The sequence below is a fragment of the Salmo salar genome, chromosome 19, assembly GCF_965601325.2.
Source record: "Salmo salar chromosome 19, fSalSal1, whole genome shotgun sequence".
NCBI classification, from domain to species: Eukaryota; Metazoa; Chordata; class Actinopteri; order Salmoniformes; family Salmonidae; genus Salmo; species Salmo salar.
The window spans coordinates 62,119,069-62,135,545 of record NC_138309.1 but is presented as its reverse complement, the minus strand read 5'-3'; the positions used below and the strand labels follow the sequence as shown (position 1 = coordinate 62,135,545).

Below are 16,477 nucleotides of genomic sequence, written 5' to 3'. Positions count from 1 at the left end.
GGATTACATGAGCCTTATTCCAAGGTACTGTAACAACATATATTATTACCATGTAATTACCATGAAGCAAACTCGTAAGTACTAGATTCAAGACAGTTTTCCCACATAATTTCAAGTCACATAAGATACAGTTCAACACAATGAAATATGCCTATGATGATACATTTCCTCCTCTCTCCAGATGCCGCTTCCGAATCCTTGACTCTTTTGGTACGGAACCGGCTTTCAACCTAGGGACGTATGCCCGTAGCCATGGTTACAACACGCTATGGGGAAGCTGGCGTCTACAGCCATTGCAGTACATGACCATGTTCCGTGAGTGTGTGTGTGTGTGTGTGTGTGTGTGTGTGTGGTGTGTGTGTGTGTGTGTGTGTGTGTGTGTGTGTGTGTGTGTGTGTGTGTGTGTGTGGGTGTGTGTTAACAGATGTAATCGTATGTGTAACAGATGTGTAACTTAGTCTCTTGTGTTGTGTTTTTAAAGAAAGGAATGCCCAGCCAGCAGTCCCAGTTGATTGGTGTTTATTCTGACGATAGACACAAGGAAGCACATTAGATGTGCAGGACAGCAGTATGTTGATGGCTGTAGATTTGTGATTTGTCGCTTGCTTATGAATATCAGACTGGGTATTTTGTAATCAAATATCATAACAATGACCAAAACAAATTGTACAGAATAGAATAAATATATGTACCTGACGATAGACATGAGGAAGCACATTAGATGTGCAGGACAACAGTATGTTGATGGCTGTAGATTTGTCTGTTAGCATGGGAATAACTGAATTAGCAGCATGCTTGCTAGCTCGCTCTTACAGCAATAACATACAAAAGCACATCCCAGGAAGCCAGCAATATCTAACACGTACCACACACACACACACACACACACACACACACACACACACACACACACACACACACACACACCACACACACACACACACACATACTGAATATATACAGTGCCTTCAGGAAGTATTCACACCACTTTTTCCACGTTTTGTTGTTTTACAGCCTGAATTTAAAATGGATTAAATTTAGATTTTTGGTCACTGGCCTACACACAGTACCCATAATGTCAGAGTCAAATGATGTTTACAAATTAATTACAAATGTAAAGTTGAAATGTCTTGAGTCAACAAGTATTCAACCCCTTATGGCCAGCCTAAATAAGTTCAGAAGTAAAAATGTGCTTAACAAGTCACAGTTGCACTCTGTGTGCAATTATTGTGTTTAACATGATTTTTGAATGAGTACCTCATCTCTGTACCCTACACGTACAATTATTGGTAAGGTCCCTCAGTTTAGCTGTGAATTTCAAACACAGATTCAACCACAATGACCAGGGAGGTTTTCCAATGCCTCTCAAAGAATGGTACGTATTGGTAGATGGGTAAAAAAAAAACATTTTTTTTTTAATCAGACATTGAATATCCCTTTGAGCATGTTGAAGTTATTAATTACACTGTGGATGGTGTATCAATACACCCAGTCACTACAAACATACAGGTGTCCTTTCTAACTCTGTTGCCAGAGAGGAAGGAAACCGCCAATGTGATAGGAGAAAACTGAGGATGGATCAACAAAATTGCAGTTACTCTATAATACTAACCTAATTGACAGAGTGAAAAGAAGGAAGCCTGTACAAAATACATTTTTTCCAAAATATGCATCCTGTTTGCAACAAGGCACTAAATGAATACTGCCAAAAAAATCACTTTTTGTCCTGAATACAAAGTGTTATGTTTGGGGGAAATCCATTACAAAACCTGGTTCAGTCTGCTTTCCACCAGACACTGGGAGATTAATTCACCTTTCAGCAGGACAATAACATTAAAGACAAGGCCGAATTTACACTGGAGTTGCTTACCAAGAAGACTGTGAATGTGGCTGAGTTACAGTTTTGACTTAAATCTACTTGAAAATATATGGCAAGACCTGAAAATAGTTGTCCAGCAATGATCAACAACCAATAAGAATAATGGGCAAAAGTTGCAAGATCCAGGTGTGGAAAGCTCTTAAAGACTTAGTGAAACAGACGAACAGCTGTAATCGCTGCCAATGATGCTTCTACAAAGTATTGACTCAGGGGTGTGAATACTTATGTAAATACCATATTTCTGTATTTCATTTTAAATACATTTGCAAAAACGTCTAAAAACATGTTTTGACTTTGTCATTATGGGGTGTTGTGTGTAGATGAGTGAGAACAAAAATCTATTTAATCCATTTTGAATTCAGCTGTAACACAAGAAAATGTGGAATAAGTCAAGGGGTATGAATACTTTCTGAAGGCACTGCATATATATATATCAGGAAATGTACATAGTGAACTCATAGACATTGTAAATACATAAATTGAAAGCACTATTTCAGAACGTGACCTACCGATTGCTTGTCAATATTAAATTCGCAATCTCCCCCTATCTGCAAGCGTAGCCAATAACATAACATGTCACGTCCTGACCAGTATAAGGGGTTATTGGTTATTGTAGTTTGGTCAGGACGTGGCAGGGGGTATTTGTTTTATGTGGTTCGGGGTTTAATGGGATATGTATTTATGTAAGAGGGGTGTTTGGTTTATGTGTTCCGGGGTTTTAGGGTAATGTTCTTGTTTTGTATTTTCTATGCTCTGTCTCAGGGGCGGAAATCCCGGGGGGGACGGGGGAGACACGACCCCCCCATCCTGGGAAAAATATGATTTGTCCCCCCCAATATATCACTGAAACATAACTATGTAATTTAAATAATATTAATAATACGCAATGAAAGCAATTGTGCTGATTATAGACACTTAATAGCTCGTTTTTAAGTTTCAAAAGATTGCGACCCCCCCCCACCCTTTGCCTCATAATGGTTTGATCCACTGCCAGTTCCTTAGCTTGCGAGGTAACGTAGAGGTCGTATCTACTGTCTGAAAGGCACTCAATGCACGTAACTGACGTGAGGTTAATCCAGTCAATCGCGCACACACACTAGCTGAATATGCAGAGCTAGCGCGCAAATATTAACTATTAAGCTAGCTAGTACCTATTCCATTTATGTGGCGTCGTCAAAGATGGAATCTTTGCTATCGTCAATTTATTCCAAGATCAGCATGCATGTAAGTTAGTGCTTCAAAGTCCCTGTGATAAGGTTATCGATAAACTGAACAGAACTACACTCTCTTCTACCATTGTTTTAAATATATTTAATGGTCTCGTTGCAAAAGCTAAATTGTCGCAAGGGAACTTTTATTTATATATTTTATTTCACCTTTATTTAACCCGGGTAGCAAAGATTATAGCAAACACCACTGAATTGGTGCTCGCTAGCTTTGCAAATTCAGCTATTGTTAGAAGCCAGCCAATATGAAACAAACTATTAAAATTACAAAAGGTTGCAGCATATGTTGTGTAAATGGTGAACTCATACAGCTGTCAACTCTTGTCACTGCAATCCGTTTCACATTTGCTAGCTACCTTTTAGATCGAAGCCCATATAGAATGATAAGATGATAGAAGCCCATCTCCTACTGTAAATAACCTACATACTGTGTGTGTGTAGCCAACCAGGTAGAAAAATGGCAGAAAAAAGACGGACATCAGAGTATTTTTCAGTACACCAAAACGCAAAGTAAGAACCCTAGTAGCCTAATATCTCAAAGACTAGTTGATAAAATGTTCATAAGAAAGAAATGAAATTCTAATGGAAATGTTTCACAATGATGTCATTAGGCAGAGCAGGCAACAGATGGCACACAGACAGCAGAGTTGGGGACAGATATGCAGGGACAGACTGGCAGAGACAGGGAGTGTCAGGTAAGTTTGTTGAGTCCATGTTTGGCAACATTATGAAAGGTTCTCAATTTTTTTTAACTTGTAAAATAGGAACATAATTGGAAAATGCCATGCATACCCCCACTCTCAACTTAAACTGGTGACTGAACTAAGATTTGTTAAAGGCAATGGTATTGCTGTTGTGATTAGTTGTGTAGTTTTGGGTACCGTTAGTTAGGAGTACGGCAAACACCTTATTTCTTTGGTTCCTCAATATACATTTACCATATTAAACGTAGGCTATGTGTTACAGCACTACTTTTGGTGTCCCCCTCAGGAATTGCTCTTGAGAAAATGTAATGTAATTGTCCCCTCCAAAGTTGATATCAGATTTTCACCCCTGCTCTGTCTATGTTGGGTATTTCTTTGTTGGCCTGGTATGGCTCTCAATCAGGAACAGGTACATCGTTGTTGCTGATTGAGAGTCATACTTAGGTAGCCTGTTTTCACCTGTCCCTTTGTGGGAAGTTGTGGTTGCATAGCTGTGTGTTTTAGCCTGCAATCCTGTTCGTTCAATCGTTTTCTTGTTTTGTTTTGTTTGTGTTCAATAAAAGTCATTATGAGCACTCAACCCGCTGCGCCTTGGTCCACTACGTACGACGACCGTTACATAACACCTTACTAATATGTCAATTCAACCAACCAATAGGAATGCATAAACATCGAATACATATCTCTGCAGTGGCAAGTGGAAACATAATGAACCCTGTTATACAGTACCAGTCAAAAGTTTGGACACACCTACTCATTCCAGGGTTTTTCTTTATTTTTACCATTTTCTACATAGAATAATAGTGAAGACATCAAAACTATGAAATAACACTATGGAATCATGTAGTAACCAAAAAAGTGTTAAACAAATCAACATATATTTTATATTTGAGATTCTTCAAAGTAGCCACCCTTTGCCTTGATGACAGCTATGCACACTCTTGGCATTCTCTCAACCAGCTTCATGAATTAGTCACCTGGAATGCATTTCAATTAACAGGTGTGCCTTGTTCAGTCAATCAATCAAATGTTTTTAGAAAGCCCTTTTTTTATGAGCCGATGTCATATAGTGCTATACAGAAACCCAGCCTAAAACCCCAAACAGCAAGCAATGCAGATGTAGAAGCAATTAAAAGTTAATTTAGGGAATGTCTTTCTTTCTTAATACGTTTGAAGCAATCAGTTGTGTTGTGACAAGGTAGGGGTGGTATACAGAAGACTGGTAAAAGACCAAGTCCATATTATAGCAAGAACAGCTCAAATAAGTAAAGAGAAATGACATTCCATCATTACTTTAAGACATGAAGGTCAGTCAATCTGGAAGATTTCAAGAACTTTGAAAGTTTCTTCAAGTGCAGTCGCAAAAACTATCAAGAGCTATGATGAAACTGGCTCTCATGAGGACCGCCACAGGAAAGGAAGACCCACAGTTACCTCTGCTGCAGAGGACAAGTTAGGGTTAACTGCATTAGAGTTAACTGCACCTCAGATTGCAGCCCAAATAAATGCTTCACAGAGTTCAAGTAACAGAAACATCTCAACATCAACAGTTCAGAGGAGACTGCATAAATCAGGCCTTCATGGTTGAATTGCTGCAAAGAAATCACTACTAAAGGCCACCAATAATAAGAAGAGACTTGCTTGGGCCAAGAAACACGAGTAATGGACATTAGACCGGTGGAAATCTGTCCTTTGGTCTGATGAGTCAAATTTGAGATTTTTTGGTTCCAACCGCCGTGTCTTTGTGAGACGCAGAGTAGGTGAACGGATAATCTCCGCATGTGTGGTTCCCCCCGTGAAGCATGGAGAAGGAGGAGGTGTGATGGTGTGGGGTGCTTTGCTAGTGACACAGTCAGTGATTTATTTAGAATTCAAGGCACACTTAACCAGCATGGCTACCACAGCATTCTGCAGCGATACGCCATCCCATCTGGTATGCGCTTAGTGGGACTATCATTTGTTTTTCAACAAGACAATGATCCAACACACCTCCAGGCTGTGTAAGGGCTATTTGACCAAGAAGGAGAGTGATGGAGTGCTGCATCAGATGACCAGGCCTCCACAATCACCTGACCTCAACCCAATTGAGATGGTTTGGGATGAGTTGGACCGCAGAGTGAAGGAAAAGCAGCCAACAAGTGCTCAGCATATGTGGGAACTCCTTCAAGACTGTTGGAAAAGCATTCCAGGTGAAGCTGATTGAGAGAATGCCAAGAGTGTGCAAAGCTGTCATCAAGGCGAAGGATGGCTACTATATATTTTGATTTCTTTAACACATTTTTGGTTACTACATGATTCCATATGTGTTATTTCATAGTTTTGATGTCTTCACTATTGTTCTACAATGTAGAAAATAGTCCAAATAAAGAAAAACCCTTGAATGAGTAGGTGTGTCCAAACTTTTGACTGGTACTGTACATGTAAGTCTGTTTATGGGTTTTTGCATTTGTGTGTGTTTCTTTGTGTATGTGTTCATGCGTGCACGCACGTATGTGTATGTGTCTGTATTTAGTGTTGGGCTTTACCATTTGGAGACCAACAGTGGTGACACACAGTGGGAGTGTTATTAACTATGACAGTGCTGATGTATGTTCCACAAAGGAGACTTCATATGTCTGCAGACTTAGAGGATTCAGAACAGGTTAAATAAACGTGAGCCCTTGCCCTTGCCCTTCCCAAAATCTTCTCAAACACTTCCTAGTTATCTCTCCCACTCCGACTAGACTGAGACAAGCTGGAGTGCGCCGAACAGTCCGGACCACTTCCACAGGCAGGAACGCTGCTGTTTATTTGTGCTGCTCGTGCAGCAAGAGGGATGTTGCCCGCGGCGATGGCAGCTCAGAGAGAGGAAGAGATGGAGGGAGAAAGGGATTAGAGGTGGTGTCGATGGGGCTTTGAAGTGCTAGAAAGGATCTGTTGAGTGTCAGGGCCTTTGGGAAGGCATTGGTTATTGGTCTGTCTGTCGAAGGCAATGGTTCTATCTAGCCATCGCTCCCCTATTTGCACCATTTTCCATCTTGATCATGATTCATGTCGGTGTGTTGGTGTGAGCCCACTAAGATGATGAATGGAGGTGCTACGCGTCTGGTGTGCATGTGGAGGAGTGTTGGAGACAAGCTAGGATAAATTAGCCTGTTATTCACCCAGAAAGGACCTTCTTCACAGTTGTGAGGAAGAGTTAGGAGACAGGAGAGAGTTATTTGGCAGGGCTTTTTAAACAACTGTTGGGGGGACAGACGAACTGACACATGTGGACTAATACACAGACACACACGCACACACATACACACACATTCACAGACACATTCTTGTATTTCTTAAAATAAATATCCCATCTCTCACACCTCCCTCTCTCTGTTCTGTTAGGATGAATCTGAGAAGCTGTGGGAAGTCAAAGTGTATGGCCTATCCAAACACACTGACACTAACCCCCTAAGAATAGTTTTTATTTCCATCATCATGTGATTTATGTCTGTTTCTCTCCTTTCACGTCGGCCCATCGAGACGCTCCAATGTTATTACTCAACTGTCACTACCCGCATTCTTGGTCCCTTATGTCGACATCGCCGGTCCAAAACAACCTTTTTTCCACATCTTTCTGTCGTTATCCTGTACTAATGCTGTTTGTTATAGTCTCCTCCTGTCCTGACAGCTATTGGCATCTCCAGCTGCACATAGACACATTACACACATTAGACACATTACACACATTAGACACATTAGGCATATTAGACATACAGTATTAGACATATTAGACACATTAGGCATATTAGACATACAGTATTAGACATATTAGACAAATTAGGCATATTAGACATACAGTATTAGACACATTAGGCATATTAGACATACAGTATTAGACATATTAGACACATTAGACATATTAGGCATATTAGACACATTAGGCATATTAGGCATATTAGACACATTAGACACATTACACACATTAGACACATTAGGCATATTAGACATACAGTATTAGACATATTAGGCATATTAGACATACAGTATTAGACATATTAGGCATATTAGACACATTAGGTATATTAGACATACAGTATTAGACACATTAGACATATTAAACACATAAGACACATTAGGCATATTAGACATACAGTATTAGACACATTTGACACATTAGGCATATTATACATACAGTATTAGACACATTAGACATATAAGACACATTAGACACATTAGGCATATTAGACTTATTAGACACATTAGGCATATTAGACTTATTAGACACATTAGGCATATTAGACACATTAGGCTTATTAGACACATTATTCTTATTAGACTTATTAGGCATATTAGACTTATTAGACACATTAGATTTATTAGACGCATTAGACATATTAGACATACAGTATTAGACACATTAGACATATAAGACACATTAGACACATTAGGCATATTAGACTTATTAGACACATTAGGCATATTAGACTTATTAGACACATTAGGCATATTAGACACATTAGGCTTATTAGACACATTATTCTTATTAGACTTATTAGGCATATTAGACTTATTAGACACATTAGATTTATTAGACGCATTAGACATATTAGACATACAGTATTAGACACATTAGACATATAAGACACATTAGACACATTAGGCTTATTAGACTTATTAGGCATATTAGACTTATTAGACACATTCGGCATATTAGACTTATTAGACACATTAGGCATATTAAACACATTAGGCTTATTAGACACATTATTCATATTAGACTTATTAGGCATATTAGACTTATTAGATTTATTAGACACATTAGGCACATTAGGCATATTAGACACATTAGGCATATTATACTTATTAGACACATTAGACTTATTAGGTCTATTAGATTTATTAGACATATTAGACACATTAGGCTTATTAGGCACATTGGGCACATTATACTTATTAGGCACATTAGACTTATTAGACACATTAGGCATATTTGACACATTAGACACATTAGACTTATTGGGCAAATTTGGCATATTAGACATAGCCATATTAGACAAATTATACTTATTAGACATATTAGACTTATTATACACATACTTATTAGACTTATTATACACAGACTTATTAGACATATTAGACTTATCAAACACTTTCTTATTATACACAGACTTATTAGACATATTACACTTATCAAACACTTTCTTATTACACACAGACTTATTAGACACATTAGACATTGACACATTGTTTTGTCTTATCCTTCTCTCTTGTTCATTCTGATAGAAGCCTTTGGGATGAAACAGGTTTTATTCCTTTGAGATCTAACTGATAGAGGATTTATACTTATATATTTGCTGATGAAATAAAGATTTGCTGTAGTTCTTGACCACTAAACAATATACTTCATGTGAGAACTTATTGGTTGTTTGATGGCTTAAACTTTGGTCTGTGGTTATAATGTGACTTCAAACAATCAATACAACACTTTCCTAACGATATAATCCAAAATTGCATTCTGACCTGTTGCGTCTCTGTCTCCTGTGTAGCTCATACCCCTGATAACTCGTTCCTGGGGTTTGTGAGTGAGGAGGCGATGGTGGAGCAGGAGGAGAGGGAGGAGGAAGTGGAGCCAGGGCCTTACAGGAAGGACAACACGGCTGTGGTCTATGGGAAACAGGACTACATGTGGCAGGTAAGGAGGCGGAAAGAGTTAAAGGGTGCAGTGACCAATGACAGTGCCATCCAGTAATGTCCTCACTAGACAGGCTGTTTTTGGAACGGCCAACATGCGACATGCTCCCTCAACTCTACTCTACACTATAAATTAACTTTTACTCTTCTCTTCTCCTCTTTACTCTACTATTTTCCATTCTTTTATTTTTTGTATTCCAGGGCAAGGAGCGTTATCTGGAGGTGATCAGTCAGGAGCTGGAGACCCACGGCACAGTGTACCAGCCTCCAGGCCACTCCGCTCAGCTGCCCAGTAACATCATCAACCACGGCCTGCTGACCCAGGATCAGTTCTTACAGCTCCTCAGAAGAGCCAAGGTAACAACCGAACTGAACCCAGGCCACAGTGTCTCAGGCCCCATGAGGACAATTACTATCTTGATTTATTGTGCAAACGTCCGTGGACATCTATGCGTGGTTTCAGACCTGGATCTAATATATAGCTTGATATGTTAGGATTCAAACACTTTCTACAATATCTCTGTAAGCCATGCAGTGATAGGGATTATAAATGCATAGCCGCATTGCCCTCCCCCTCCAGGTGTTTGTGGGCCTTGGGTTTCCATATGAGGGTCCAGCTCCTTTGGAGGCCATAGCTTTAGGGTGTGTCTTCCTCCAGCCGCGCTTCCAGCCCCCTCGCTCCTCTGAAAACAGTGACTTCTATAAAGGGAAGCCCACAACACGACAGGTACTGGATATGAACTCATCCAGAAATGTATTAAGAAATTAATCAAATTCAATTGAAAAATGAACAAACAAATTTACCTAAAGACTATTTCACACCCAATGGTGGTTTAATTGGGAAGTGTGTGTGTGCATGCATGCATGTGTGTACATGTGTGTGTCTGTCAGGTCTCCTCCCAGCACCCCTATGCTGAGGAGTTCATCGGTAAACCCTACGTTTGGACCGTGGACATGACCAACACTACTGACGTTCAAGAGACGGTCAGGGCTATTCTACGCACAGAGGTCAGTTACCATGACCTTGATTCTACTGTTATGAATGTTAAATGAATGCTTATGTAAGAATATTCTGAGATAAATACACAATGCAGAGGACTAAAGGTCAAGAGGGAATTAAAGATCAATGGAAATAGTTGTTTTTCTGTAATGGGGAACTGAAGATTAATGGGTCAGGGACACGGAATTTCAGTCCAGGACTCATAGCTACATGTGGCAAGTTCTCATTGGTCCAAATGGTCTATACATTGAACCTGAAATGGGATACTTGTTATTTGACCATTGGCCCAATTTTACTGCAAGGAATTCTAATTGGTCAACCACAGGATAGGCTTGGGGTATAAACTACATCCTGTCTTTTTGTTCAGTGGAGAAAACACTGAGGACAGGGAAGAATGACCATCTACTTTCCAGCATAACAACTATGATTTGTTCTCTTTGAATAAATATATATTTTTTGCGTTATTGAAGAATAACATCAACTGCTAACACTTATGAAGGTTCACATGATTAGCACAACTATTATATGAAGTTGTAATGGATCTCGAGATTTATGGAAGATAGAATTAGTCTGTTTTACAGGTGAAACCTCTTATCCATTGGTATGGCTGTTATATGAATGCTTATGAAGGCTCATATGATTAGCATAACCCTGAAATAAAGCTGTATTTAGCTCTTATGTCTGTTTTAAAGGTCAAGCCCTTCACCCCTCGAGAGTTCACCAGTGAAGGGATGCTGGAAAGGGTCCATGCTTACATCACTCATCAGGTACACAACAATAGTCTCCTGAAACACTTTAAAAAACGTCTTTAAAGGGATAGGTTTATATCTGTTTTATACGGTCTATGGTTTATATTACAATATCTGTCTTATAATGTCTTATATTAGGAGGCATTGGAACAAAGAGTAGGCTTGGTGATATATGTATATAAATGGTAGTCACTAGCTGGTCATGCTAGAAAGAACAATGGTGGCAGTGTTGTCAGAACTGATTGGCAAGTATGGCACATTTGTGTTACTAATTTAGGTCAAGGATAGTCGGTGGTCACTTTTTGACATTTGAAAATTCTGTACCTCCTAGCATGGCCAGATAGTGAGGGCCCTAAACTGAGCTGAACAACCTTGTTTTATACTGTTCGAAACCCAGTCTCATGAGCTATATGATACATTCCAACATTTTTGCAAAATAATATAACTGTTGTTCCTGTCTTCTTGTTGACCCCAGGACTTCTGCAGCGTGTCCTTCCCTACCTGGCCACCTGAGAGCGCTCTGAGAATACACCTGGGCCCCCTGGGCCAGTCGTGTGTGAGTGTGTGTCGACGTGCCTCCCTGGTGTGTGAGCCGGCATTGTTCCACCACCTCAACAACCCCGCAGCGTTCACCAGGTGAGAGACAGAAATACAGGCAGGCAGACAGAACAAACATACTGCAAACAGGTGCAAGGGCACAGCTATCCAATACCTACATACAGTGCATTCGGAAAGTATTCAGACCCCTTCACTTTTTCAACATTTTGTTACGTTACAGCCTTATTCTAAAATGTATTTAAAAAGAAAATCCCCCTCATCAATCTACACATAATACCTCCATAATAATAAAGCAAAAATAGGTTTTTGAAATAACACATTTACATAAGTATTCAGACCCTTTACTCAGTACTTGGTTGAAGCACCTTTGGCAGCGATTACATCCTCGAGTCTTCTTGGGTATGACGCTACAAGCTTGGAACACCGGTATTTGGGGAGTTTCTCCCATTCTTTGCAGATCCTCTCAAGCTCTGTCAGGTTGGATGGAGAGTGTCGCTGCACAGCTGTTTTCTTTTCCCTCCAGAGATGTTCGATCGGTTTCAAGTCCAGGCTCTGGCTGGCCCACTCAAGGACATTGGGAGACTTGTCCTGAAGCCACTCCTGTGTTGTCTTGGCTGTGTGCTTAGGGTCATTGTCCTGTTGGAAGGTGAACCTCCGCCCCAGTCTGAGGTCCTGAGCGCTCTATAGCAGGTTATCATCAAGGATCTCTCTGTACTTTGCTCAGTTAATCTTTCCCTCGATCCTGACTAGTCTCCCAGTTCCTGCCGCTGATAAACATCCCACAGCATGATAATCAATGATAATCAATGGAAACAGGATGCACCTGAGCTCAATGTTGTGTCTCATAGCAAAGGGTCTGAGTATTTATATAAATAAGGTATTTCTGTTTTTCATTTGTAATAAATTTGCGAACATTTCTAAAAACCTGCTTTCGCTTTTTCATCATGGGTTATTGTGTGTAAAAAGCTGAGGAAGAAAAGTGACATTAATCAACTTTAGAATAAGGCTGTAACTTAACAAAATGTGGTGGGAAAAAAATGAAGGGGTTTGAATACTTTCCGAATGCACTGCATACACAGGTGCGAGGGCACAGCTATCCAATACCTACATGTACATAGGTGCAAGAGGACTAGCCAATACATACACATAACACACACAGTGGTATTATATTGTACCATGGTTTAGGCTGGATGCATGTGTGTAGATCTCAAACACCGTGCAGTAATCACAGGTGTCTGTTAGTACTCATGCGCTACATGTACACTTTAGCATCCGCTGTAATTCTCCAGACCAGGTACGCCAATACAATCCCTGTTAAATGTTTTCACACAATATTGTGATAGTCTATAAGAAATCCCCATCAATACCCTGCTGTATCACATTGCTGACAATAGCAAAATTCCCCAATTACAGTGTGCAATGGTTTTTGTTCCAGCCTAGCGCTAAAACCCATGTTTTAGTCCCGAGTGGTGCAGCGGTCTAAGGCACTGCATCGCAGTGCTAGAGGCGTCACTACAGATCCGGGTTCGATCGTGGGCTGTTTCACAATCGGCCGTGATCGGGAGTCCCATAGGGCGGAGCAGAATTGGCCCAGCATCATGCGGGTTTGGGGTGGGTTTGGCCGGGGGGGTTTTTACTTGGCTCATTGCGCTCTAACAACTCCTTGAGGCGGGCCTGGCGCCTGCAGGCTAACCTCGGTCGTCAGGTGAACGGTGTTTCCTCTGACACATTGGTGCGGCTGGCTTCCGGATTAATCATCATGGCCTTGGTGAGTTGAATTGAGTATGTTAGTGCTGGGCAGGAACAAAAGCCTGCACCCCCTGTAGCTCTACCAGGACTAGGGGTGTTGATCCGGAACTGTGACATAGAACTAGTATGTCAGCTTAGGTGACATATAACTACAATAGTTAAATGTCACAATTTCGAACAGATTCTGTTGAGACCATACTGATTGATCCCAACTGCTTTTCCCTCTGGCAGACTGGGCCTGTCCTGCTCCAACATGGACCAGGAAGTGGACAACCATATATTTCCTGCCTACAGCCCGTGGGGTCGTCGCTGCGGCCTGCAGCGGGAGCGTCTCCTGTTCAGCTGCGCTGGGTCCGATCCTGTCCACCGCAGACTCTGTCCCTGCAGGGCCCACCGGGCAGGACAGGTGGCGCTGTGTCCTGACTGCCTCTAAGGGGCAGACTCTGGGGATTCTCATTGGAGAAAAAGGAGGAAATGGAAGGTTGAAGTGCATCCTATGTCTGGAGTCATGTTCACTAGGCACGAAGCAAAAGAAAGCACCTCTCCATTTCAGTTGGTTATCTGAACATGTCCAATAGGAAATGCTTTTTTTCGTTCTATTGCAAAATTTTGTTACAGTGTGCCCTGATGAACACAACCCTAGGCTCACAGGAAATGGATGTCACGTTCCCGGTTTATCTGATATCACTCAGGAAGAAAGAAGATATAGAGCCCTGATCCGTCATGTCTCCTCAGTTGCACAAAGGAATAGGTGTAACGTAGGCAAAACACGTTTTCTGTCTCTCCATATAGGCTTGACATTACTTGGCCTCACACAGGATATATCAGTGTTGTTCATTCCCAGTATATCTGATCTCTCTGCCTTCGCCTATGTGGCCTGTAAAGTGACCACAACCCACTCTATGATAAACTGAGTCAGGCCTCTAAGCAGTTTTACAACCAGAGAGTCCATCACATCACATTCAAGTAATAGCTTCAACAGAGGGCCATCACTCATTGATGTGGGGTGAATTTAATGAAGTAATACACAATGTTGCAGGTGGAAATGTGATGTGTAGTGCTGACATGACCCACGGTTCTAAATGACAAACAGCCATACCTGATCTACACAATACATTTCTATCATAACGTTCTCTTGAACAGACTTCCATAGTAGTGGTGGACTGGGGCGTGTGGGATTACTAGCCATGTACAACGGCCGCTCGCGTCGCATCGCCGGCCCTGAATATTACCTCAATCCTCCTCGGATGCGTGACAGAGTAAATAATGGGGGCCAGAGCCATGTATTTAAAAATAGTCAAAATTATAGAATTTTGAATATTGTTCTAATTATAGATATTCAGTTACATAGTATTAAGTATTCCACATGTAATGTTAATGAGGAGCTAAAATGGCTGCCATAGAATGTTGAAGTGTCATGTAAATGCATCATAATACAGAAATCATATTGGCCCAACTCTCTAAATACTTGGCTCTGATGGGGGCCATTATCAGAGTGAATCATGGGTAATCAGCACTGAATGTCTTTGAGAGGGCAAGGCAATAAGACCACGATTATTCTCTCATATAAACACAGTCAAAATGCTGTACTATACGCTATGTGTACTGTATAAGATATGTGTTTATATGACAGAATATTAATAGTGTTATTGCCCTATTGCCTTTTGATATGATATATCAAAAGTGATCTGGCTGAACTTGTACAGAGGACGTAGAGAGGACGATTTTGAAGGACGGTATCCTGCTCAGGAGCGAATGTTGAACTGAACTAACAAACAGACCCGAGCCAAATGAAGTGAGGGGTGATGGGTCACAAAAATGAGTGTGGAGGTTGGGAAGCCTGTCTTCTTCTCGCCTGGCTTCTTCCATCACCCCTTTCTCTATATATAAGAGTGAGGGAAGAAGTAAGAGACCGAAACAGACGTAAATGAATAGCTCTAAACTGAGGGCTCTTATCTCTTAGAAGTGATCGGGTGGGGGCTTACACAGTGCAGCTGCTAGCCTAGCTTCAGTCCAAGTCCTTGTCTATGGGCTCCTTCACCTAAAACTAGAAAACTGAGAGAGGGTTTCTCAGAACAGACACACGTGATTACCGTGACTGTCCCAATGCACTCCGCGTAACCCAAACACAACACAGCACAGCTCAGGAATTGGACTGGACCACTCAGGGCTGTGACAGGATTGGTCGACAGGATGACGGACAGCTCAGTGACTGTAAAACGGCTGTCTAAAACAACAGTGGAACTGACATAAGCAGAATGTTTAGCAAATTCAGCTGGTCCTGTCAAGTGAGACTTGAATGTGACTTGACGTACGTTCCAAAGATGATAAGAGTGAATGGACTTTTGTTTTGTTTCAAGGCACTGTTCATCAGTTATGGAAAATAAAATTGTACTTGACCCAAAGGAATTATACAATGAGAAATAAGTTCATTGGGAAATGTTGTGTAATTTTGTGACTCACACTCACTGACTCCTTTTGTTTAAAGGTTCTCGTATAACACTTGACGTGCTGATAATGTAAGGTTATAGAAGGGCTAAGATAAAATAAGATTGTAAAATATAATACAATATAATAAAGTTTTTTTTTTTACCCCTTAATATTGACATTATTGGAGCATGACTGGCATACTTTAGGTGCTACCAATAGCTACACACCCTGCTAGATCTCAAAAGCCCACAAACGTCAATCAACATGTCACAATTCTAGGGTGGCATCTGTAAACTATACAGTGCCCTCCACTAATATTGGCACCCTTGGTAAATATGAGTAAAACAGGCTGTGACATTTTTTTTAAGTATATTCCCATTCATATTTTACGTTTTTAAGTTAACCTGAGTGATTGGGAACACTTAAGTGGTAAGCCATGACTTCCTGTTTTACTGGGGTATAAATATGAGGTGACACACAGGCCATGTTCCCATAGTCATCCTTCATTATGGGAAAGACCCGAGAAT

At 40.8% G+C, this 16,477-nt stretch overlaps 1 protein-coding gene across 2 annotated transcripts in view; it reads left to right on the top strand.

Annotated features, from left to right (window-relative positions):
* The window catches only part of LOC106579191 (alpha-1,6-mannosylglycoprotein 6-beta-N-acetylglucosaminyltransferase B), a 47,753-nt gene extending 31,803 nt beyond the window's left edge, over window positions 1–15,950 (top strand). For both annotated transcript variants that reach the window (XM_014158861.3, XM_014158860.3), the window contains 8 exons: window positions 182–315; window positions 9,320–9,465; window positions 9,666–9,821; window positions 10,045–10,191; window positions 10,356–10,472; window positions 11,157–11,231; window positions 11,689–11,849; window positions 13,752–15,950. In XM_014158861.3, coding sequence (XP_014014336.1) covers window positions 182–315; window positions 9,320–9,465; window positions 9,666–9,821; window positions 10,045–10,191; window positions 10,356–10,472; window positions 11,157–11,231; window positions 11,689–11,849; window positions 13,752–13,953 — 1,138 coding nt within the window. In that variant the 3' untranslated portion in view covers window positions 13,954–15,950. The remainder of the gene's footprint in view (window positions 1–181; window positions 316–9,319; window positions 9,466–9,665; window positions 9,822–10,044; window positions 10,192–10,355; window positions 10,473–11,156; window positions 11,232–11,688; window positions 11,850–13,751) is intronic.
* The last annotated feature ends 527 nt before the right edge of the window (window positions 15,951–16,477 follow it).